Source organism: Colius striatus, chromosome 1 (assembly GCF_028858725.1).
Source record: "Colius striatus isolate bColStr4 chromosome 1, bColStr4.1.hap1, whole genome shotgun sequence".
NCBI classification, from domain to species: Eukaryota; Metazoa; Chordata; class Aves; order Coliiformes; family Coliidae; genus Colius; species Colius striatus.
In genome coordinates this window covers 73,779,025-73,805,631 of record NC_084759.1, presented here as the reverse complement: position 1 = coordinate 73,805,631, position 26,607 = coordinate 73,779,025, and the positions used below count along the sequence as shown (strand labels likewise).

Below are 26,607 nucleotides of genomic sequence, written 5' to 3'. Positions count from 1 at the left end.
TATATAAAATTTCATTATTTAAATCTAAGTCATTAAAAAATTTGTAATTGATTCAAATTCTGAGATTTTGTGAGAAAAGGTTTTCCTTGGCATTCGTCATCAAGAATATATGGGCTAAAAAATTACTTGCTTAGACAAACTCCAGATTTTATTTTTTTTGCAATTAAAAAAAAGCTTTGTACATGGAAATATTCTGAAAATGTGCTCTTAATGCAAAACAATGAACATTTATGAAAAACGTTTTCTTGTTCCAGAATTGGAATGTTTTGTTAGAAATCCATTCTCCTTAGTTCAGTGAATAATAAATTATATTAATCAATTATTCTTCTGATGGCATGGGCTCTCTGTAGTAAACCTAATCAGCAGAACTCTGAACTAAGTTCCAGGCTTAGATCTGAATACAGACTTATTTCTGTGGATGAAAATATGTGAAGGAGATGATGATTTTATTTTGAAGTTCATTGCTTTAACTGAAATGTTGATGCATCTTTTTGAATGTATCTTGTGATGAGAATTTGTGTTATAAATAATGTGCATTGAATTTAAATCCTATCTTTCATAGAATCATAGAATAGTAGGATTGGAAGGGACCTTTAGAGATCATCTAGTCCAACCCCCCTGCAGAAGGAGGTCAACCTAGATCAGGTCGCATAGGAACGTGTCCAGGCAGGTCTTGAAGACCTCCAAGGAAGGAGACTCCACAACCCCTCTGGGCAGCCTGTGCCAGGGCTCCCTCACCCTCACAGTGCAATAGTTTTTTCTTATGTTTAAATGGAACTTTTTGGTGTTCCAGCTTCATCCCATTACCCCTTGTCCTGTTGCTAGCTACAATAGAAAAAAGGGATGTCCCAACCTCCTGACATCTACCATTTAGATATTTGTAAATGTTAACAAGATCTCCCCTCAGTCTTCTCTTCTCTAAACAGTCGCAGTTCCCGCAGCCTTTCCTCATATGAAAGATGTTCCAGTCCCCTGATCATCTTGGTGGCCCTGCACTGGACTTTTCAGAAGTTCTCTGTCCCTCTTGAGCTGAGGAGCCCAGAACTGAACACAGGACTCCAGATGAGACCTCATCAGGGCAGAGTAGAGGGGGAGAAGAACCTCCCTTGACCTGCTGGCTACACTGTTCTTGATGCATCCCAGGATGCCATTGGTCTTCTTGGCCACAAGGGCACATTGCTGGCTCATGTTCAGTTTATTGTCAACCAGCATTCCCAGGTCTCTTTCTGCAGAGCTGCTCTCCAGCAGGTCAACCCAAAGCCTATACCGGTGCATGAGTATCTTTAAGTGTACAGAATGATCCATCAGGCAGCACTATCTTATTTACTTACATAAATATAGAAAAATTCAGCTAGAAGTCAGAGATTTGTGAGTGTAAAATTAAAGAAGATAATAATAAAAAGTATTTTGAATGGCAGGCAATACTGTGATCCAGATTTCCAGTGCGAAAGGGAAATTCTGTTGCTTCCAAGATGCTTTAGAGCAGCCCCTTTAAAACTATAAGGAATTAATATACTTTTATACACAGCACTTTTCAAAATGAAAATTATTAAAATGGATTACTCTAGTTATTTCTTTTACTTTCTTGAGAAAAATTACCATAGTGATAAACTGGCATTTCTATTGTATATGTAATGATTTACAACTACAAAGCATTACAATAAATGTAACAGGTAGAAAAAGTAAAAACAAAATAAACAAGCAAGCAAACAAATAAAACAGGATGACATGCTTTTGGAGAGGATGCAGGACATGACAGGATGCACTGAAAAGTCTACTACCATTCATCCTAATTACATTGGAACGGGACTAACCTTCTCTAACACCTTATCACCTATCTGCAGGAGGTGTTTGCTTGTAAGAGCGTATATGTGCAGAGGAAAGGCAAGCCAAATACCATACTGCTTTCTTAGCTGATGAATTTAGCTAATTAGCCTCTTCAACCTGTCTTTCTGTAACAAAGGACAAATAGAAGCCAAGCAGGCTTGTTATTCATTTCCTGCGGGAGTAAATGACCTTCCTGTCACTAAGGAAGAGCAAACTCTACAAGCATGACTAAGATCTAGTGAATAAGTTTAGTACTTATTATCATTTTGACAGCATTCACAGCTAGAAAATAGATTCAGACTGAATCCAGGAGTCTGCAGAAGTTCCTATAGTTTTACTGTTGATCAAGCTCTGGAGATTAGTTACAACAGCAGATGTAAAATACCAATCTGTTTTTCTGGATTTACAAACTGGGCTTGTCCTCTAGTACTGAACACTAAAGCCCAATCCTAAAAGAATATCAATGTAAGTACACTGCCACCAAGGTCACATATTACAAATGTTGAGTTAACACAGAAAGTCTAGTTGCTCATTGTCCTACTTGTTTATTTGGTTGTATTTGTAATCTTCAGACTGTCTGTTATCATTACATTTTTTTGTCTCTTGGAGTATTACTAATCAGTTACATAGTCTTCACAATTTTATTTCCTTTTAAAGATATCAATGTTCTTTCCTACTTTTCTGTTATCTGCCTCATACACCTCATTTATGTCATCTCAGTGAGTGAAGAACTTCAGAAAGAGGCCCTTCTCCATGGCCTGCCTATTTTTTTTTTTTTTTTGTCTGTGTGGACATAATGATCCTATGAATAACAGTGAGTGCCTAAAGTAGATTTGATACTTTAAGAATAGGAATGGGGACATCATCTCTGCTTAGAAAGAAAAGAGTTTAAAAAATGCAGAAGGAAAAAGAAGTAAGAGAAAAGGATGGAAAATTCATGATGAGGTTCCCTGGTTCTAATGTACATGCATGCAACCCCAAGTAAGGACAAGGACATGTGTCTTTTTCCACACTCAGCTGGTAACAGCTGAAAAAATTACCAATCACCTTTTTCCTGTTCAGAAGTGCGCGGTCTTGCAGATCTGATGATACACCTACTTGTGTGAACTTTCCAGGACTCCTTTTTAACAGAGATTTAGGATTCATGCTATCTAAAGCAGTCCAACTATTTTTGTCTGAAATGTGTAAGGAAGCAATCTGTACATCAGACCAAAGACAAGGTAAATTGTGAAGAAATTGTGTGGGTATGATGCTATGGCAATATCTTAATACAATAGCTGGAGCGAGATGGTCACCCATAAAGTCTTTTTTAATACTTAAAGAAAAATATCTTTGTATCAAAAAAGTAGTGTACAGTTTTAAAAGGACACATCTCTGAGTCTTTGAAGAATTGTGTTTAGAGTTGTACTGATGCCATGAATATACCCTTTACGGTCCAAAGCCCTTCCATGGAAGCTGATTGGTTCCTGGGGAACCAACATTTAAGATACAGATTCTTATGATAGGCCAGTGTGCATTTATTTTATGTGGCACAGAGATATGTGTCCTGTTTGAAAGACACCTTTAGAAACATTTTTCCTGGGCTCTGGTACTGCACACTTAAAACCAGTGATTTGAATTCTTCAGTTAAGCACTGCAGACTTCAGAGGACTAATTTGTTCCAGCATGATGAAAGAGCTGACCATTTACATAATAAAAAGCACATTGAAGAGTAATTGCATCTACACATCTGGATATTAAATTGATGGTGCTGGTTCTACAAAAGTACTTTAAAATGCACTTGTGCCATGCTCTCCTTGTTTGTGCTGCTGCGCTCCATCTGCACGCAATTACGTAACACCAGAGAGACTGAGATACTTGCAATCAAGTGAATCCAACTGCCCCTAATGCAAAGCAGATGGAAGTTTCCTTAACATGCAAATTGTAAGCTTATTGAACATCATAATTAAAGAAGGATTTTCAAATGTGGAAATCTGAACTGACATGTTCTGTGATGTTCATTGTATTAGACTAAGACTGCAGGCTATTGAAAGATATCCAGGGTTTAAACTTCTGTGATAACCAGATTTAAGTACTTGATTTTTCTCAAGATGATTTTACATTTCTTCAAGGGCTACAAGATCGGGTTTTTGTTTATGTGTAGCTAATTGTTTAAAAAGATTTAGGAAAAGACCTTTTAAAAGAGGTTTGTTCACCTAAGGAAATTTTATTAGTCATCTACGGCCCACCTGAGTAGGAAACAATTTCCTTAACCAACACATACAGCTGGAGTTACCTGAACACCCACTGAAATGACAAAGTAACTCGAATGCGTACAATAACGAGAAAAGAAAGTTTGTATGTCAGCATAGAAATCTTACTTGCGACATATTCTGAAGTGACAAAATGCTGCACACTCAAATATGAGTTCCTAAACTCTGTCTAGAGAATTTATCTAACAATTGATTGTTGATTTAATAAAAAAATGCCAATTTTGAGAAGTGATTTTTCCATCAAGCTACAGCAGATGTTTTCAAAAAGTAATGTTACCAGCACTTGAAACAACAGAAAGAACTGTGCTTGAATGTCACTGTGTAATGAGAAATTACTGTAAATTTTTTTAGAAAGACATCTTTGTGTCTTAAATATCTTAATTGCACAATATGCATTAGATATAATGTGCCTATTCCAAGATACCTTGGAATTATGTTTCCTAGTTCTTCAGGGAAGAGTAGAGAGCGATATCTTGCACATTACAGCTACATATATATCAGTAAGATTGTGCTGCCATGGAGAAGGCAAACATCTTTCTTAAATGTATCAGACTAATGTGAGATGTGTGAAACAATCCTGCTTTTCTAGTCTACCCTGGTAAGAGCTAAGTCTGTGTCTAGTGATAGGTTTGACTCTGGAGAAGGGCTTTGTGCTAATGGGAACGATTCCAGAGACAACTGCAAGAATGATGAGAGGTCTAGAAACAAGGATTTAAGAGGAAAATTGAGTGCAATGTGGTTATTACAGTGAAGAAGAAAACATTCAGACACATGATAACGGTTTTGCTGTACATAAAAGGCTTCTTCATAAATGAAAGAAAAAATCTGTTCTCCACTTCTATGACACCATGGAAAAGTACCAAGTTTCGGATGCAGCAGAAGTGACTAAACAATATACTGAGAAAGCTTTCTAATGGTAAGAATAGAAAAGTATGGGAAAACGTTGCTATGTGACGCTGTGGAAAGTCTCTCATTAAATGTGTTTAAGGACAAATTAGGTGAAAAACTGAGCTACAGGTATAGATAAATAATTTTGAAGATTTTCAAAAATCAAGTTTTACCATTAGCAGAGACAGGTCAGATATGAGCACTTCTGAAACTTCTTTGCTCATCATTCACCCCTTTTTTTCTTCTGACACAAAATCTCCTTTTTAAAAAATATTTTTTTGTACAGCTTCAGCTACGTATGGTTTAATCACATATTGTAAATTACTTGTAATTACTCACATAGTTTTATCTTCACTTTCCTATTACAGGTGTTCCACTGAAACCCCGGAAAGAATTAAAATTTATAGAACTTCAGTCTGGAGACCTGGAGGTGAAGTGGTCTTCAAAATTCAATATTTCCATTGAACCTGTGATCTATGTTGTTCAGAGGAGGTGGAATCAAGGAATCCATCCAAGTGAGGATGATGCTACTAACTGGCAAACTGTAGCACAGGTCAGTTCTTTGTAAAACCACCTGGATGTCTAGCTTCCAGACCATGATCTAGAAAGTTTCTCTTCAAATCAAAGAGCTATATAATTTACAGGTGGGGAGGCTCATGCATAGGGATCCCTTCATAGGGTCTCTCTCCAGGTCATGACAGAACTGCAAACAGAATCTAGATCTCCAAGGCCTTTACTGCTCAGTTAACTGTTTTCTAGATTTACTCAATACTGATTAACTTCACTTCCAGTTTTTCAATTTTAGAAACATCAAATGATTTTGGTAAGTATTGAAAATGACTTAATGAAAAATGTGTAAATATGTCAGAACAAACGGAAATATTAGTTTTTTAGTCCCCATAAGAAAAAAATAGAAGTTTATGTTTTCAAAATGAGTTTATTTTGTGGATTTGCTCTCTAAAGAGAAAGATCTATACAGCTAGTTGAAGGCATGATTTTCATAAGGCTAATGCATGGCATGTTCTTGGAAGCACAGACTGAAGACCTATTCAGGTGAGAACTCTGAAGTTTCTGAAACTCACAAATCTCTGATAAATTGTAGAATTAGATACCAAAATCTGCTTAAGGAAGCACATGAGAGACATAGTCCTTTTGAGGTCGGCAGTGAAGAGTGTCCAAGGCATGGCTTAAGTCTTACTGAAAGATAAGAAATCGAATTGGTGAGAAGGCTATTTCATTTTTAAAATAAAACCAAGAGTGAAAAAATACTAAAACCTTTGTTCTTTGTAAATTTTTTTTTCACATGTGACCTTTCCAATTCAGAAAAGCCTGTGATGTCATGCTCTTATCACTTGGTGTAATCCACACTGAAAATCTAAGATTCATGAGCAAATGTTTCTTAATGAGAAGCAGCCAACAGAGCATAAATTTTCACTTAGTTCCTTCCCGGTTTCAATCTGTTTTTTAACATGCTGACTGTCCACCTGGATGGCAGAGTTCCAATCATTTATCTTAACTGCTTCACCCTCATCCCTGCTGACAAGAAAAGTAAAATGCTGATTTTGAAAAGTCCTACAAAATGTCATTATATTTAGGAAAAAAAAAAAAAGGAAAGAGAAAATAAATAGAACCATCCACAAAATAAAGTAAGGAGTTTAAATTCTGTGACAATCTGTGTTCGTTCTCAATTCAGATTGTGTAGGAAAAAGCTATCTTGAAATAATGTCAAGCTTGTAAAATGGCATACTCAGAAGTGAAGTTCTTAGCCTCAATATAGGGCTACAGGAGGCTGTCAGAATCTTTCTCAGAAAAAGTCACCTGCAGCAGCACCTGGAATGAAACCCTACTGTGCAAGCCCAAGGGAATATACACACCCGCAAAACTGATAAAGTTACAGGGACTTATTTATTATCTTTCATCTGAGGTACAAGTCTTCGATCTGCGTTCTCTATATTCAGCAAGCAACCTTCTGCCTTTGCTACCAGGAAAAATGAGCCAGATCTGAGATACTCCTTACTGTTACTATGCCATGTATATATGCAAGACTGTAGAAGTCAAACTCTTCTGGTTGGTGGATCCAGACTGCAGAGGTAGCATATTGCTGTGCTTTTTCTTATCCTAGAAAAAGACTTCATGCATGTTTCTGGAAGCATGCATGAACCTCTGCCTTCTTGCAGTGGAGGTACAAGAGAGCATTTCAGAAATGTGCAAGAGTTGCAAGAGCCCTGACAGCTGCCTTTTCTTGGGGTCTGTTAAACTCAGGCAGAAGTATCTGAGTTCATCACTGTGTCAGGAGAAGCCTCCTCCTCCACTCCCATTTTCTGGGAACTTCATTATTCCTTCTGCATCGCAAAAGACCCACATGTTGTTTGTGTGATGGACCCCACTGGGGATGTTGGTTCAGAACAAGCTTCAGGATGCTTTCATGGCTTTGTGAACTTTGTCTACCCTGTGGGACAGACAATCTTGGACACCCTTGAGGGATGCTAGTAGTCTGAATTTCTGTCTCCATAGACTAATGTACCTCCATGATGTTTATATTTTTAGATATCCCACCAGGCAGTCAAATTGTCTGCATGCAGTATGTCTGCATGCAATAGAATTTATTTTGCAGTATCAGCAACAAAGATGGATATCCAGTTTGACTAAAGTGACTGTGTGCACAGCTACTGGGCTTTTCTTGTCCACATAACTGAGATTTTTTCTTATGATTCCAAAATACTGGGATATAAGACATTAATTTATAGGCAAAGGCTCAGCCTTTCAACTGAGGCCTCCTGGGGCATCTCAGTCCAGGGGAGATGATGCTGGCTTTTTCATTACTCTGCAACTTATGCTAGAGAGCATGTAAAAAGCAGCTGAAGATCAAAATGGCTGTGGATGATAATCTGAATTTCTCTATGCCTATGCGTATATGTAGTATAATCATGCAAAGTTATTTTTTGGATCTTCTTAGAAGAAATTGTGTACTACTTTATCAGAGTTCCTAGTTCAATATTCTATTCTCTGTGCAAGAAGAAATGGGATTATAATTTTCAAGATGTTTACTTAAAAAAACCAAAAACTTACTGTTTTCCATTGTCTTCACATGAGCTAGTTTGCAAGGAGTTTCTCATGTCTCACGAATTTTTACTTGGTATTGAAAATATTATTTTAAAAATATGTTTCCTTTGTATTGCATTGTGTCATTGAGTCTTGATTTTATGTTTCCTTTATAAGAAGAAAGGCTTAATCTATGAGTACGTTATTTGTTTTACTCCCTATGTTCATAAAGAAAGCAAACACTTGAAAACAATTTTAGTTATTTTTCACTTCAGGAAAAAGGGATTTTGTTAAGTTTAGTTTTTTACTGTGCATTTTTGAGAAAAGTTACTTTTGAGAAAAGTTACTAACTTAATATTTGACTAATTTTCATCGATTAGTATAAAAAATATGGGAACTAAGATACTAGTTAGCCTAGTCAGCTATGATATACAGTGTCATAAGTAGTTATGGCAAGTTTCTTATACTACTGTTTTTCAAGATTTAACCAGCTGAGCAGAACCTGCTCCACTATCCTATAAGAATACTGTGTATTTTGTGAACAAACTTAGTCTGTTTGGTGCTAATGCTTTTTACAAGTAATAGTATTACTTTTTACATTAGAAACTTAGATATTTAATTATATTGAGGTAATTAATGAATTTAATTCAAATGTGCCAAGTCAGTTATTTTCAGACGGAATGTCTGTGTTTTCTGAATAGATGTCAAGTACATGTGAGTATGTGTGTGTGTATATGTATATGTATGTATACACACACATACACATATATTGCATACATATGGATAGACAGTAATGTGGTTTACTTATTAGCTTATTCCTTTATTAAAACAAATGAGGGTCAGTATTTACTACTACCTTGCTTGTGACAGATCTTAGTAGCTCACCTTGGAATTGTCTAAACTCCATGGACAACTAATCTTTTTTAAAACTAAAGGTTTCTGAGACACTTAAAGTTCCAGTTTTGACAATCACAAAAAGTTTCTCAGCCCTTGACAATCATAAATCACTACTGGAGCTAACCACCAGTCCTGTACACTAAAGGTTTCTTTCTCCATCTGCCAGGAGAGACTTGCTTTTGTAGGCATTTTTAAGGAGCGTCCTCCTTGTGTGGGATTGCATTCATGAAAAATAGAGGAAGTCTGTTTCCTTTTGATAGTTTAATGAGTGCAGCACTGTCAAGTTTCTTCTGTATCACAGAAAAACACAACCTCAGCTCCTCTAGTTTCCTGGATGATATTCATTCTCTCATCTGCAGATTCTCTTATCACTCTGTATTGTTTCAAAAGAAGGTGTAGAGCTATGAATTCAGCAGGGTAAGGCTGTCCTCTCCTATTTTCATTAAACCTTTGCACTACAGAAAGGAATCCAGGATTCTTAGTATGAAGAAAGGGAATGGATACAGTGAAACAGTCCATAGATTACTGTAAGCCTTGGATAGGGGAGAGTCCTCTCTACTGGTCTTAGCAATGAAGACATTCTTACACCATTTTTTACACATATATGTAAGACAGAAAAAACCCCTTTTCAGTGACCACACAAGAGTCTCATCTGAATAGTCTAACTGCTATGCTGCTGGGTCACGTATTCTCTTTCTTCTCACTTCCCAACCAAAGTAATCTCATGTTTCCCCTTACAAGGAGTTGAAGCTTTCAGTCTTCCTTTTTCCAAGGAGCAGTTTTGCCCATGAACTTAGAACATAGTCTAGTTCAAAATAGCATGCAACATCCAAGATGCAGGGGAATATTTTTTCCAACCTCTCTGTCAAAGGATGAGATTGAAGGGAAGGTCATCTGTGCTCTGGGTAAAGTACCTCAATCATTAGTCAATTGTGTGAGTGGCAGGGGGAGATTTCTGTAGACATTTTGAAGAGAATAGCAAATAATCTCCTTCTGAAAGATAAGATGAGGGGGCTACTTTCAGGAGAGGGCCACTGGAAGAGAAATATCTCTGTGCAAATCTCAGACAAATTCTCATGTGAAAGCCAAACCCTTTTCTTATTGCTGGCTGTTGCAGGTGCCCTGTTGTCTCTTGGACCTGAAATGCACTCTTGAGAAGGATTGCCAAGCAATTCTCTGTATTCTCCAGGTTATGTCATTGCAATTACAGGCTGCTCTTATGTAAAATTGGATCCTAATGTAATTAATGTGGACTTTCCCTTGTCTTCATTGAACTTTGGATGGTGCTGATGATGAACAAATTGGCCAGGGATTTTTTCTGGGGACACATTATTTTATTCCAAAATCAAATGCCTGTTAGAATGGAAATCTAGTTTCAAAACATTCCTCTTTGAAGTAAATGGCTAATGTGTAGCCAAAACAGATTATGATTTCATAATGATTTGAGGAGTGATCTTTTTGTTTCTTTTATTTACGATACTTAAGAATATATACAAAGAAATTATATTCTTAGAATATATTCTAAGAAAACAGTAAAATTATTGTTTAGTTTCTCTCATATTCAAACAGAATTTTAGGTGTGTGATGAAATTCAGCCATTAGTAATTTAAAACCATTCAGCATACTATTTGGTGAGCTTATGTTAATATAAGACATATTGAAAGGACTGTCAGCTTGCAACGTACTAAATTAGAAAAGCTAGAAAAAATTCAATTTACCAGTAAGGTAGTATCAGACATCTCAGTAGTATTTAGCTCTTTCTTGAAATTTGTTAAGTCTACCTACATGTTGCTTAGAGGTGCCAAAGTAGTTTGTAATGCAGGAGCTACAGATAGAGCTCCTGCATGCCATTGAGTTTAACAGGAGCTTTTCAGAAAAAAAAAAACGATGAAAGTAATAGGCCCAAGGCATAGTTGCCAAAGAACACTGTCACAACTGAAATAATTTATTTTAATAAACCTAACAGAATATCTGAACTGATGTAAATGACAAACAAGATTTCTTAGCTGAGAAATTTGGAGTCAGGTCTATTCAGATTATGCTTGCTAATCTGTTTTTAAAAGCTTACATTATGTTATCTGTTAATTACAAGTAGATATTGGTCCTGACACTGATTTCAGTTGCAAAAGTAGCCTGAATATATCCTTGTGGTTTTTTTCAATTAATCTAGTGATAGATTATAGTACTGTAGTTCACTGTTGTGCCTTATCTGTAAATTCTGGAATATGTGACTAGCATGCTGGAAAAATCTGGCACGTTTGGGTGCTCCAGTGAAAAAAAAAGATAGTAAATGTTGGTTCAATCGGCTTTTTCTTCCCCAGCGGAACCTCTTCACTGGATGAGATAATTCCCTGTATAGGTAACATAAAAGTTAAAAAAAGGAAAGAAGACGAGACAGACAGTCGAAGAGTCAGGACTATTACCCCTGCTTAAGCTAAGACAGATAACAGCTGTCTGAATGGAGAACTCCTCTGAAAATCTATATGTGAGGACCTCAAAGCCTTCAACACTTCCCAGTCAGAGAGCAGTTGGTAGTGTAGTTTAGAAAGGATCTTTCCTTTTGTGCACACACAAACAAGATATCTATTTCCCTAAATTTTGCTTGTCACCAAATGAAGATATTAAGTGCAGAATAACAACTAAAAATTTTGTAAGGGCTCTAAAAATACCATTGCTGGAGAGCTGAAGCAATTTTGTGAAGTTCTGGCTATTTGAGATAGGTTGGCAACTGCTACTTGCTTATACATATTGGAAAAAGAACAAAAAAGCAGAAATTGTGCTGTCTTTTTTGGGAAACTACTTGGCATCATTGTAAGTAATAATGAATCCTGTACAAAGAAGGTGAGTTTATGAAATTATGGAAAAAAAGACCTTGTAGAAATGGATGCCACTATATTTTTTAATGAGCTTTTATGTTAGGTCAGAAATTATAACCAGTAATAGTTGTTCAGTATATTTAGACGTAAACAGGACATTTGGTTCAGCTTCATGTGTTATTTTGATTAAAGAATTAAATGAAAATGCAATAAACATGACATCCTAAAATAAATTGAAAACTGGATAATCGAGAGATAATTACAAAAATCTGCAAGAAGTGGATGGGTTTCTGATGAGTTCTACAAAAACTCTACGTCTCCTGTACTTGGCAGAGATTCAGCAGTTACCGGGAGGCTGTGTTCAGTTGTGGTGTTTATACCTTAGGAAAAATAGGAAACAGTGCAGAAGACATCTCTTTAAAAGTTTGAAGAATGAAAAAAAGATAGAGGAAATCAGGGCTCAGAATAATAGTGTGTAAAGCGTGTCCTATTGAAAGAGTTCAGAGTGCATCAATACTTCTGCTGTATTTCAGCAGTTAAAACAGTCACAGAAGCTGGGAATTGAACCCATGACACTAGCAGTCTCAGTGGATGTTGTTGGAGAAAAGGTCATCTATGACCTGAGAAGAGCCTGCAGGGAAGAGTTAAGGCTGAGTGTCTTTTTGACATAAATGCCAAAGACCTGAAGAGAGCTTACATTCATTACCTGAGCATTTTGTGTTTTCTATGAACCTGAAAAAGGGGGTTTCTTACAGTGCTGGATTCTGTGATACTGTTTTGAACCCCTAATTCTCTGAGAACTGGATAAATCAGTCCTGTGCCCTGAAGCAATGAGATCCCTGCAATGTCAACACCTGAGTAGCTAGGTGAAGCTATACACAGGTGAAGGTTGTGACAACTGGAAAACTAGTTTTGTGAATGTAACACTTTGTCAGTTTTCTAAAAGTTACTTTTTCCAGAAGACACCTGCAGTGCAGTATAAAATGGATCATTTACACAGTTTTGTTCACAACTGTCACTGCTTTGCAGTGCAGTATGATACTCACAGTTAGGCCAGGAGGTTGCATATGGCCTGCTGACACTGGTGTGTATTCAGTCTGACTAACCAGTGTTGCATGGGAGATGATAGCACAACTAGCTGTGCCACAACTATAACTGTAAGTGTGACATTTTCCCCACCAGACTACGGACGAGCGTATCCGGCTGCCAGACATCCGAGCGAGCAGGTGGTACCAGTTCCGTGTGGCAGCTGTGAATGTGCATGGGACAAGGGGCTTCACGGCACCCAGCAAGCACTTCCGATCCTCGAAAGGTTAGTTTTAGTTTGCTATGTCTGGTGCTTACCTTCCGCCCACTCACATGGGGGCACAACCTGATCTGCCTACTTTTGTGGGAGAAGGTTTTTAACAAGTGGGGTTTTGAGTAATTTTGCCTCTGCCTTTAGAAATGGTGTGAGATTTGTTTGAAGTCGACAAAGGCTTTAAAGGTTAAAGATGCCATTCTTTTTATCAGTAAGAGGTCTTAATGAGTAAACCTTCTTTTAAACAGTTTCCACACAGCTGGTATCAAACAATATGACCCTGACCATGAATCGTGAAGGAATTGGGGTTTCAGTGTGTTACTGAAGAGATTTCTCTTACTTTTCTTTTTAGGTATGAGAAATCTGTTTCTACTGTAAGTTTAACAGAGTATTGAAATAGTTCGTTGCATGTATCTAAATGTAGCAGTGTTGTTTTGATGGAACTGCAGGCTCCCTTAATAGAATTTTCCCCTTACTGGCACTAATTGTAAGGGCTTAAGAATAAAAGGGTTTAAATGCTAAGTAGCATGTTTTTGGTCATTGGAAAGGCATGCCAGACAATCCACAAAGTATTGTAGGCATTTTGTTGCAGTTTCCGGTTTTGCAAGGGTTTGGGTAATAAAAGAACTTCAAAAAATCTTTCTAAACCAATGAATGGTACTTGGGGAATGGGGGAGATAGAAACGGATCTCCCATCCCGTGAAGTTGCTGGCATTGTCCCTGGTCTGCCTTTGACTGACATAGAGCAAAATTTTTCCACATGGCTCTTAGGCATAGTGTAGGAGTTAGGCCAGAAACTGTTCCCAACTTATGGCCTGGATGTGGTCACCCTTTCTTAAAGGCAGTCGATAGATAATGCGAGTGTGGCCAGACCGTGCTAGTTGACTTCAATGCCAAAGAATGAGACCTAACACTCTTCACTCCACTAATAGAGGTAGTTTCTAATAGAAGCTAAGTTTCTAACAGAAAGGCTTGTCTTTGTTTTAGTAGTGACAGAGTCTTTACACTGGTATAACATGTGCTTTGAGGAATCCATTTCCTCTTTACAGACAGAAGTATTTTGCAATACAGGCAGTTACCGTCTCTGTGTTCCTGTGCTAGCTTTTGACCCCAGTCAATCTTAGAAAAACTCTTATTGAAGATGTAGTTACAGAGACATGGAAGTGTTTTTACTGGTATGGATGGCTTAATTACTGACTGAATAAGTATACGTTAGATTTAAATTTTTTGGTGCTATAACCACAATGTGGTGGAAAGATTGGCTGACTTAGGCATCCCGTCACTACTGTGACCGCAGACCTCTTCATGTATAGAAGAAGTATTATTTTAAGAATTTATTATACTTAAATGGAGTACCATTTCAGTTATATCAAGAATACAGTTCCTTCAAGCTATATTGAGCTTACTGCAAGGACTCGGGAGGAGCAGTAGCCTTCTCTTTGCTTTTCTTCATGAGCAACACTTCAGCACTTACTAGCTGAATCTGGCACCAACTTTCTTTTAAACTGAGATCATTGTCTGTTGTTTTGCTGAATTTGTAAACATTTTCCAACTGTTCTGCCTTGAACCACTATAATTGCAACTACGTAAAGGTATAGCATGGTAACACTGAGATTTTGGCTTAAGTGTGATATTTGAAGGCTGGATTTATGTTACTTTCCAAAAAATCCATCCCCTACTGAGTGTGCTAGCCACAGGAGTATATTGTCCAAAATACCTACATTTGTAATGAATATAAGAATATCCACAGTAAGTCTACTGAAGGTCTCTTTATCCCAGTATCCTAGCCAAGAGTGTGTTTCTGGAGAACAATTAAAGAGCAGCATAAGAACACAAGGATATTTCTTCAGAACAGTCTCCCAATTGGCAGTGATCTGTGTTTCAGGAGCTTGTGGTTTTGAAATGATGACATGTTAGATACCGGAATTGCTTTTTTTTATTGTGATCTCTGCAGCTACCCCCGAAGCACTTACTCTGCTTCAGTACTGGTTACAACTATCTGTTAGAAGTGGAGAGCACTTTTAGGTTTTTAAGTCAGGGACAGTGGCAGCCAGTAGTACCTCTGCATGTTCTTACCTAATAAACCAAAATAACAAAACCTTGGTAATAACAGAAAGTATGTAGCCAGCATTGTTTGAAACGCTTCTGTAACTCAAAATAACAAATTTCAAATCTGAACTCCAGCGCTGGGCAGAGAAACATGAATTGCCAGACAAACACCGAGTTCAGTTAGCTCTCAGCTTTGTAGCCAAAATCATCCTGCTCTGGCAGCTCATTTTACTATTTTAGAGGCTTTGGTATTGTCAGTGGTTATTACAAAGATATCGCCTTCACCAGGTGAAACATGAAGACACCGCTCAGTGGTGACTGTTGGGAATGATGCTGGGTTGCATCAATCAGTATCTCTTAGCCTCCATGTCCTCATAGCGTAGCAGTTATAGTGTGATACAGACATTTAATTACTGCCTTGGAGCTCAGTGGGATGTGGCGGCCCCTGCCTAGCAAAGAGGCAAGAAGCTGCTGCTCAGATGTGCCTAGTTTTTTGAGTGCCAGGATTTTCTGGCCTGTGTTATGCTCTGACAGGCACATTTAACCTTCAGTTTGGAAGAGGAAAGTGGACTTTGGCACATCACCTTTGGAAGGTTGCTGACTGCCTGTGCTACATTTGTGTGAAGTGTGGACAGAAATTCACATCAGTTCTTGTACTGTTTCACTTCACCCTATTGTGCCAAGACCAAGAGAAGATTATTATTTTCACCAGACTTAACAGAAGTTTTCTTCAAAAAGAAACCCTTTGATCAGCAAACATGACAGCAATGCTTAAGACAGTTTCTCATGCAAGATGCTGAACTTTCACCAATCATTCATAAGTTATAACGAAGAGCAAATTATTTGGGCTTGTTTTTGTCTTTAAAGGAGGACAAACATGATATATAATCTGAATCTAGGGAGGAGTATGGCACCACAAAGTCTGTCTCTAAATATTTTAAGCTGTTAAAAAGAACACTCAAATGAAAAAAAAAAAACCATTCAAATGGTACTATAATTACTTGGAGAGAGTCTTTTTGTCTGCTTACCACAATACTATTTTATACTATTTTGTGTTTTTTTGCGAACGTAAAAAATGTGATCTCTTAAGTAGAAGCAGAAAATTAAGACTTTAAGTCAAAATTTAAGTAAAAAAAAATTTCTAAAGTATGTAATTTCCATTATCTTTTCTATCAGTAAATAAAACTCTTTATTACCCAAATTAATTCAATCTCCCAGTCATGAAACAAACAAAACCAGGAAAATAAGAGTATTTCATCAAGCATTTTTAACTATCACTCTTCATCAAGTTATGTTTTGAATTTTTATCTACTGCAGCTTTTGATGCTCTTATACTGTAAACATTTGAGATGAAGATTTATTAGTTGTTTTACACTGCCTCATGTGCTCATTTATGGAATTAATCTGTAAATAATAAATAATCAGTGACACAGCTGAGATAATTTATTCAGAGCTTAAGCAGTGTATACTTTCTTTTTCATCTTCAACTGAGTGGCATCAATTTGAAATAACAGCAATAGATAAAGCCAACAGAGTGCCTGGCAGAACATTTTTGATCTCTAGATGTACAGATATATTTCTCCTCATATTTTGTCTATCTCTCTCTAAGCTGCTTCATTTTCCTTGGAAGCAGGAGAGAAATGTTGCAATCTATAAATGAGCCTCATTGGATGAAAAGCTGTCTCTGCTCTTCTCCCATTTGGCAGGCACTGGGTAGCCTCATGCAACTGATCAGAAGCTACTCAGCATTAATAGTACTATTTTTAATTTGTTTTATTTGGGTAAGAATTTGTAGACTTTTTTCTGCTATTTTTTCTGATTTATGATGAGAACAATTTCTTTGTAACTGAGACTGCAGTTAACTAGAGGGATGTTAGGCATTTTCATATAATATGTTGTCTTGCTAGTCTGTTGTTACATAGTAGGCCATTTTTTCAAGACAAAAAGAGGCTATGAGATCAACACAATGAGCCCAAACCTTCCAATCCTACTTCTACTGGAGGTTTTTATCTGCAACATGAAGTTAGTTGCTAGCATACACAGGATAAATTGTCAAGCAAAAGGAAGCAGACAGTATTGTTTTCACAGCACATGAGTACCATGCTGGATGTGATTTCATGCATACATTACTGAGTGTTAGTAAAACCAGAACAGACACCCACTTCTGGCAATAAAATTCTTTCTGTTGCTCCTTTGGGACCAATGATTTTTTTATACTGTTGCACAGCTGGTTTATGTGTGCCATTTCCATTGGGCAAAGCCAGTCTTCCCACTTATGCCTTGGAACTGTTTAACGGCTGGAAACTTGTATGTAGAGCAGCTTCAGCAGATTTTTAGAGTTGGAAGCTCCAATGTTTAAAAGATAGCAATAGGAGATCCATATAAGAAAGAAAAAAGAAAAAAGCTCTATAAAAAAGAATTTAAATTAGAATCAAACTTGCTTTCACTTTTACAGCTCAGAAAGAGAATTCTGATCCCAATGTCATTATTTCATTTGCTGACCTATATTCCAAATAATTTACTGTTTTCACTGCAGCTGCCACAATTAAAGCTAACATGGATGCATTGCAGCAGTGTATGATGTGATTCTTATGCATAGCTTGCCCATACTGTTTTGATTAATTTTGCAAAAGAGATTCCAGATCATATGGATTGAAAGAATTTTGTAAAATATAAGTTGTCTATAACTATGTTTACAAATACGAGTGTGGGAAGATGTGCGTTTTGAAATGGTAATGATGTGAGGATTTTCTTTCTTTCTTCTTTTTTTTCTTTCTTTCTTTCATTCTTTCTTTCTTTCTTTCTGTCTTTCTGTCTTTCTGTCTTTCTGTCTTTCTTTCCTTCTTTCCTTCTTTCTTTCCTTTTTTCTTTCTGTTACTTGCAACAAGGAATCTCCCTTTTGGGGACTGGAGACAGAATTTTACTTGGCTGAGTAGCCAGCAGGACAAAAATCTAAGTCCTTTGGGTATAGTCAAGCCTAATACAATCTAGACAAATGCAGAACTTACTCCACGTGCTGGAACAGCAGCTTCAGCTTTGACCTAATGAAGTTATCGTTTCTAGAAGTGAGAGTGATTTACTTGTCAGACTGCTGAGACCAGAATATGTTCAGATTTGAGGACAACTATCTGTGCCAAATTCTAGTATAGATATAATGACTTTTGTTTTATTTGAGTTGTAGTTTAAACTGCAAAGGAAAAGCTGCAGCTAGCATCACCTAGTCCTTTCAAATGAAAGAAAAGATTCATATCCTTGAGGTTTTTTTGCTTACAAAATGGTAGTTCTGACATTTGTAATAGCAGTAAGTGTCACAGAACTATATTGAAATAGATAAAGAAATTATATAGCAGTATTGAAGTACTCGATATGGACTGGATCCTCATCCGGTATAAAATACTCAGTAAATGGCTTCATATTTCAGCTAATACACCACAAATCCAATAAATGTCTTTCTGTTGTGTCTCTACAATCTTTAAAAAAAGCTATTCTAGGAAATGTAGCAGATTCAAATATCTTGCCTTTTCATGTCTGTCAACTGAAGAACTTCCTTTCTGTCTTCTACCACTACCACTACCATTCTTTCTCCTGTTCAAAGGCATGTTTTGTGGATGCTATTTGCAAAGCTTGCATAAGAGAGACTTTGAGGAAAGGAGGCACAAAGGAAAATGTTTCTACTACTGTAATATTATTTCACGGGTATATTCCTTCTAAGAGGACATTCTTTCTTTCCTTAACTATAATTACCGAATGATTTTTAATACAATGTTTATATTCGCCGTTAGCAAAGGAGAAACACTACTAGGTTTTCTTTTAAATATGAGTCGGCATTTTTTCTGCTGATTGGATTGTTTCTAGTGAACACAAAAGGAATATAGTTTTCAATAAACTGTACAATTATGAAAAGTACAGGATGAAATGCCAGTGCTATAGAAGTCTGAAGAAATGATCTGTTGCTTTCAGATGCATATAGTTCTTCCTTAGTTTGAGTTTTTGACTGCTTATGTCACTGTGAAAAACAGGGATATATGTAAAAAACAAACACTTCAATTCTGAGGCATATAAAAGCTTTCTACTGGTCAATCACTAGCTTTGTACAAGGAAAATTACACATTGTCTTGCATTCTTATGGGCAGAGAAACGTTTGAAAAGGATGAAGATAAATTTGGTCATTTGCTATTTAGACCTATGAAAAATTTGTGAATAGAACTTAAAAAATATTTTTACTCATGTAAGACACTTTGTCCAGAAGAGCTATTTCATTTAACTTTCGGATTTTTTAAATGACTCTCAAGAGTGTTTTGTGGATGGTGAACATGTTTTATGGTTAGAATTGGTTTTGCTTGTATCTGACCATTTGTGAAGACATATTCTCTGAAACACTTTAATTCTATCCCATATGTTATATATGCATAATACATGATGTATAGTACTTCTGGGAGATAACCTGAATAATTCACCTACAGTAATATGATCGTGTTGCACTTCAGGTTATTAATGTTTTATTACCATAAAACATTGTCTTATAACATATTAAATCATTGAAGAGAAATAGTTAAGATTTTTATTTTATGAATCATGATTTTGTTTATATTTATTGTACCTAAATTTCACTTTTTATCTATTTTTTTATTAAACAATAAGAGTAAGTAAAAAGTTGTGTTAGAAAACAGCACAAACCATTTAACTAAATTGATCTCTTCAATTTATCCCTTCCAATATAAATAGCTTTATATCCTTTAAGATGGAGTTGTTGGCTACTTCACAGGTAAGGAAATAAGTGTAAGAACATTGCATCTTCAAAACCAGAAGATAATAAAATGGACTGACTTACCAGCTGATTAAAAAAAAAAAAGTAAGGAATTCTCACTATTTGGGAAATTAAGTTAAATTTCCAGAATTCTTAAACTCAGGTATGCTTTATAGCTTTTATAGCCAAAAAGTTAGTTTGAATTATATATGTTACTATTTAACTAAAATGTCATGTGTGAGGAAACAGGAACATCCATTGTTATTTAACCAAGTCCTGTTAAATAACAAGAATAAGCCATTATGTCACATCAGCTGATCTTTAAAAGGGAAATGTTGTCTTCATTAATTCTGAATGTGTCTGTTTTGGTGAACTAAATCATGGAATGTTTCAGTGCGGTTTGTCTTGGGGGTTATCTGATGAACTTAGTATGTCTGGCATTTTATTTAACAGCTCATTTATGTTTATAAAAAGATGCAGGTGAGCCACGAAGTAAATGAATGTCTGATGTACCCTCTGCACACCTCTATTTTTATATCTGGCAGATAAATAGTGGCTCATTTGGGCATAAACCTAATGAAAATTGTGGTTTTGATCAGATTGTTTTTGTTGGCTGCAAGTTCATAACATGCCTTAATTACTACGAATTTCCTTTATTCTACTTGATCCATTTTTAGGGTTTTTTTGAGTAACACTTTTATTTAGAGTTTGGGTTTACAGTTTCCTAGTATATTCTTATCAATGTTTGTGTACCATAGACATTTAAAAAAAAAAAAACTAGGAGCTAAAAATTAGTATTAAATATAAGTGTTCCTAAACAGCAAATTTGATTTTCAGAAGCTTGATTGTAAAATTTCCTTTGATGCACATTGCTTGCAACCAGGATATTATATAGTAGATCTGCCAGGAGGACTCAATATTTAATATCACAAGAGGCTCAGTTTTAGAACTTCTGACTGTCAGGTGTCCTTCCTAACTCTAGGGTCAGCACCAAGACAACTGACCGAATAATATCTCCGTTTGTATTGACCAGAGATTAAAGCAGATTAGCAAAATAAATCATGCGGGTGGCTAATGGCTTTTTGTTGTTCTAAAAAAGCTCCATAGATTTGTAGGACAGCATAATACGTCATTACGTCTTAACTATATTTGTTCTAAAAATGTGTTTATGTCCCATGGTTGTAGATATCAGTACTAGAATTTTGAATAAAGATTCAACATACAGAAACATAGTTTTATCATCTGAGAATTGTCTAGCTGAAAAAATACTCAGCATCCCCATCATACAACTCTGTGGCGACTCTACATGGCCATTTGTACAATAGAAGTGTTTTGCACTCACTATATATTTAAAGTAGTGAATGATAGAAACAAAACTAATAGTTTATCACATATCTATAAAACTTTGTGATATTGGTGATCTACCAAGAACAGGGAATAATGACTAATCTAGATGCTAAGCCGTAATTTTTATTTTAGTAGAGTTTGAATTCCTAGAATTTACAAGAAGCCATATCATTTATGGGAAATTTTTGTCTGAATTTTCTTCAGTATATTGGGAGTGTGTAATGCAGCATCTGTGTGCTTGGTAAATATATAAATCATCATGAAGATGATCTTTACCTTACTGAAGATGATCTTTAGTTTAGGATCTCTGTTTTTTTTTTTCAAATTTCAGACCCATCTGCTCCACCAGCTCCATCTAATATCAGAATTGCCAATATCAGTGCAAACAATGATGGAAGTGTAAATGTAATGATTACTTGGGATCTTCCAGAAGAGCCTGATATCCCTGTACACCACTACAAAGTCTTCTGGAGCTGGACATATAGCAAATATGTAATCCCAGCTAAAAAAAAGAGAAGGAAGATTACCGATGGGGTAAGAAAGAAAATAGTAAATGGTACACAAATATGGCTTATTTCTCTTACAAAATAGAGTGTAAGTATAAAATATGTGATAAATCACTTTGATTTCATCAGCTGATTAGGTAGTGATTGTAATTTTCAGTATCACCAACTCCATAAAAAAATTTAATCTCTCAATCTCTATCCTTCACTGAACTCTGGAAGATTTCTCCTCTAAAATGCAGGTAAATCCTATAAGATATTACAGGAGAGATGAATAGTTAAATGCTGTTTGTCCTTTAACTTCAGTCTTATTTTATTAGGGCTTCTGAAAGATACAATACTTGTTTTGTTTAAAAAGCCTGACATCAACTGTCACATTGTTGTTTCACTGTGCAAATAAAACTTGTGACGCTATCATGTACAGTACCCATTAAATAATCAGTATAGGTCCAAGGAAAAACCATCTGCAAAACTCTTTAAATAAGCTGATGTACCAAATAACAGCAAGTTTCTATGTGTTTCTTGAATGGCGTATTGAATACTTCTTTACTGGCAAACTATATGTTGTGATATCCTTAAGCATATTGCAATTTGTTTTCAAGTATTTAATAGAAATAGAAATCAATTGGAGATAACAAGCTAAACTTAAGTCCCTGTGCTTAGAGTAATTGTGTTGTGAGAATTTAGTCCCATGTCACCAAACCCCAAGAGAAATAAAAGCAAGGAAGGCTATGTGCTGAACTTATGCAAGTAAATATGCACAGAAATAAAAGTTAGTTCTTTTTTGTACTTTTTAAAGGTGCCAGGATAGGAGTAGGGTTGGACTGTACTATGTAGCAAAGTTTGCGTTTCTCAAGAAAGTTACCATTGACCAGAGAACTTCATGACAAAGATGACTTCATTGAAGATATAGGAGAACTTTCTCTTCACAAGCTGGTCCTTCCATCACAAAAGCCAGGGAATTCAGAAATTGAGCTGAGTCCTTAATATTGTATTGGCATTTTGCATAGGGTGCATCCTACGTATACACACATAAAAACAGATCCATTACACAACCTTACAGTAGCCAAGTTCTCACCTGGAATATAGAGAAATTCAGAAGCACTAAGGCATACTTTAGAGAAAAGACGAACTCTAAGAATATCTTCCATATTGCTGTTGGCTTATTGTACTTTTTCTTCTGCAGGATGTTATGAAACTGTATGGCAATGCCAGTGAGATTCAGACTTCCTTACAGGATACTCTGGATGGTATTGCTAATCAATAGACATTTGAATATTAAAGCAATTCTTTGGTCTAAAAATGAAAAATGCAGGAAACTTTTAAAAAAAAGGAAGGTGGTAAAATCTTATTTTTAAAGGGAATTGATGATTTTTTGTGCCCAGTTTTTACCTTTAGATGTAATCATAATGACTTCTGCATGAAATCATTTCAGGTAGACAATCAAATAATTTGACTCTGGCATTAATACTGTTAATTAAGAGTTATAGTCAATGTTACAAATATCTATCTCAGCACAAAACAAGTAAAGGAAATTAATATTAAATGCAGTTGACAATCCCTGAAATATGACAGTTAAATATGGCAGTACATGGTTATCTTTTTCACTCTGAATGGACTGTCACACTTCAGAGGCACAAATTCTAATGAAAACATGGAGTAATGCCTGCTGTCTGAGAAACAATCTAAAAGATCAATTTTATAAATAGATTTTTTAAAGCTGAGAAATGTAAGACTCCTTAGAAGCCTTGAATCTGCTTCACAATATCATATGACTTGTCTTAATTTATGGATTATTGACCAAGGAGTGAGAATGTTACTATCTTGTTTCCCCATTTAAGACATTTCCATGACAGTGTAAACTATATTTTTTCTTTTTTGTTTTCCATTCTATAAAGGAGAAGTGTTCTTATTAATGAGAGATTGTTTTTCATTCTGGACTACTTTGGGGTTTTTTTCATAGAGAATATTGACAAATATTACAAATATTACTAAGTGCTGGATTTTGGCTGTCTTCAGATTGTCTCTAGAGAGAGTTTTCAATTGCTTTACTAACACAGAAATTGACAGCTAAAATGTTTCAATTTCTTTGGCTAAAATAATTTTGGCATAAGAAGAAAACCTATTATGTTGGACAAAAAACTTTAGTTTTGGCCTAAAATAATAGGTATCTGTATTTGTCAAGGAACTGTCAAAATTATGTAAACATCAAGAAAATTAATATATTTTAAATGTCACAGAAATCTGTGTCCAATAAAACATATTTTTTTAAAGAAGGAAGTTTGTTGAAATGTGTACATAATTTTTCTTTTCTAATGTAAAAAAAAAGTAGTGTGCCTAATATAATAGGCCTGCTTTTAAAAGAGTCCTGTGTTTCAGTAACCCTGTAACTTCTTTGTATATTTATTTTGTTATAGGCCCAAAATTATGTGGTCCTGGAGGGACTCCAACCCAACAGCAACTACAATGTAGAACTGCAGGCAGTAACTCGTTGGGGTCAGATACGCCTAAAAAGTGTTAAAGTTTCTCTCCATTTTAGCACAACTCAGGACACCAGGAATAATAGTGAGTAATTATATACAAACACGTAAATGATTTCTCTCTCCTTTACCTGTACTTTGAATGTTTTGTATAGCAATTTCTCAAATTGAAAAAATTTAATTTTCTTACAGCGGGCAGTTTGATCATATAATGATCATATTGTAGTCAAGCTGAGTGGCCTTTTTAATGTTTAATTTCTGATTAAAAAATTGGTGACAATTTTTGCATAATTCTTTGTCTTAGAGCCTACTCACCTATAATAAGTAATTACAATGAAAATAGAGGCATGTGCATGACTGTGGTGTTAATATTTTTTAAAATGCAATACAGGTATAAATATTGACTATATTTGTCAGTGGATAAAATAAAAATATTTCATAGAATTATAGGGTTGGAAGGGGCCTTTGGAGATCATTTAGTCCAACTCCCCTGCAGAAGCAGGTCAACCTAGATCAGGTCGCACAGGAACATGTCCAGGTTGGTCTTGAAGACCTCCAAGGAAAGAGACTCCACAACCCTTCTGGGCAGCCTGTTCCACTGCTCAGTAAACCTTACAGTAAAATAGGTTTTTTCTTATATTTAAGTGGAGCATTTTGTGTTCCAGCTTCATCCCCTTACCACTTGTCCTGTTGCTAGCTACTATAGAAAAAAGGGATGTCCCAACCTCCTGACACCCACCCTTTAGATATTTGTAAATATTAATAAGATCTCCTCTCAGTCTCGTCTTTTCTAGACTCTCAGTCTTCACTCCACAATTTTAGAATTAAGTGTTTTTCAAAATCCCAGTTATTTTGATTATTCAGTTAATTCAGATTCTTGGACCACACAAACCAACTCTTCTGTTAGACAATCTAAAACAATCCATGACTGACAAGCTCATTCCATGACTGACAAATATTGTGTGCATAGGACTCACATTCAAATTAAAGTCTTGAGATCTTTAGATATCAGGTTATATCTCTTTAAGGTTTTATAGGCTCACGCACAAAGTAATATAATTGAAAATAATATCTGAATCTGAAAGGTAGCCATGATTCTTAGTCTTAGGTAAATGCTATTTGTACAATTTGTACAATTACAATATGATACTCAATTACTATCCCAACTACTGATGTGTCTCCGATTAATTAATACAACAAAATTCTGAGAATGTTAAAGAATATAATTTTTAATACCTTTCCCTGACTCAACTTCATTTTCCATGAATTTCCATTCTCTTATTAAAGTACACTTCAAGTTTAAACTTTACTTGTTGTCATTTTCATAAGACAAACGTAATTACTTTCACCCTAAGTAATTAATTTCTATACATTCTGCAAGCATATTCATTTTGGACATATGTAAAATATTTTAAAGTAGTTGTTAGCTATGACAAACTTTCGTATCTACAATTACTTTCTACAATAATGTACCAAGAAGAAAAAATAGACCTAAATAAATATCCTTGTTTTTCCCATATTAATTTTTACTAATTTTTGGGGATTGTCTTAAGAAACAGCAATAGGCTAAGTTTTCATCTTTTCAATACACCAAGCCTTTGTATGAAATCCATAACATAATATGAGCTTAAACTTCCATGGTGTACATAAGGCAAGTTTGGGGTAAATCCTTAGTGAAGCCCAAAGCAAGTGATTATGAGTACTCCCCTTTCACCGGATTGCGTCACAGCTTTTGAGAAAGAACGTGTAACTGAGTTTACATGAGATCCCAGGAAAAGATCGATGCCTGGATTTCACCTGATTCTGAGGCTGAGCTGTATCCTTGTAATGAGAAAGAAATTCTAGGTGCCATTATACCTACCTAGTCAAAGTGACACTGGGCAAGTTGTTGAGTTTCTTTCTCTCATTATACTATGAGAATAGCTTAATAAACTCACCTCTCTTGGGAGCAGGGATAATTAATCAACTATGTTTGCCAGGCTTTATTGCTAATCCTGACATTAGGTCAGATCATCATAGTCTTTAAACATGATAGTAAATAAAGATTTCCTATACAAAAAAATCACCCTAAACTGAAGCTGAGTAATTGAGATTGGACTGTATCATTCTTGGTACCATTCTACTTACTATGCAAAACTCCTTCACTGATAGCTCTGTATCAACTCTCCATGGCCTCACTAATGTTTGTATTGAGAGTAGAAGCTTTTTGTTCCACTTTTCCTTCCCCCAAAGACTGTGTTTTTCAGAATCTGATGCAGATCACTTCTGAGTTATTACTTAAAAATCCTCTGTCAAATGAAGTGCACATACGTGATACCTCATATGGGACTTGTCAAAGTTTGCTATCTGCCAGTGTCCAATTAGCATAGACTTTCTAATGCCCTGTGCTATATTTACTATTGTGACCTTTTTGGACTAAAAAGTTCATTAACTATAGTGTATTGTATTTTTAAACCAGA

The 26,607-nt window shown here is 35.7% G+C and overlaps 1 protein-coding gene across 1 annotated transcript in view; it reads left to right on the top strand.

The window, feature by feature from the left end:
- ANOS1 (anosmin 1) overlaps window positions 1-26,607 on the top strand; it is a 133,137-nt gene that overhangs the window by 75,833 nt on the left and 30,697 nt on the right. Inside the window, exons 5-8 of the mRNA XM_061988544.1 lie at window positions 5,336-5,520; window positions 12,905-13,034; window positions 21,497-21,699; window positions 24,086-24,233. Coding sequence (XP_061844528.1) covers window positions 5,336-5,520; window positions 12,905-13,034; window positions 21,497-21,699; window positions 24,086-24,233 — 666 coding nt within the window. The remainder of the gene's footprint in view (window positions 1-5,335; window positions 5,521-12,904; window positions 13,035-21,496; window positions 21,700-24,085; window positions 24,234-26,607) is intronic.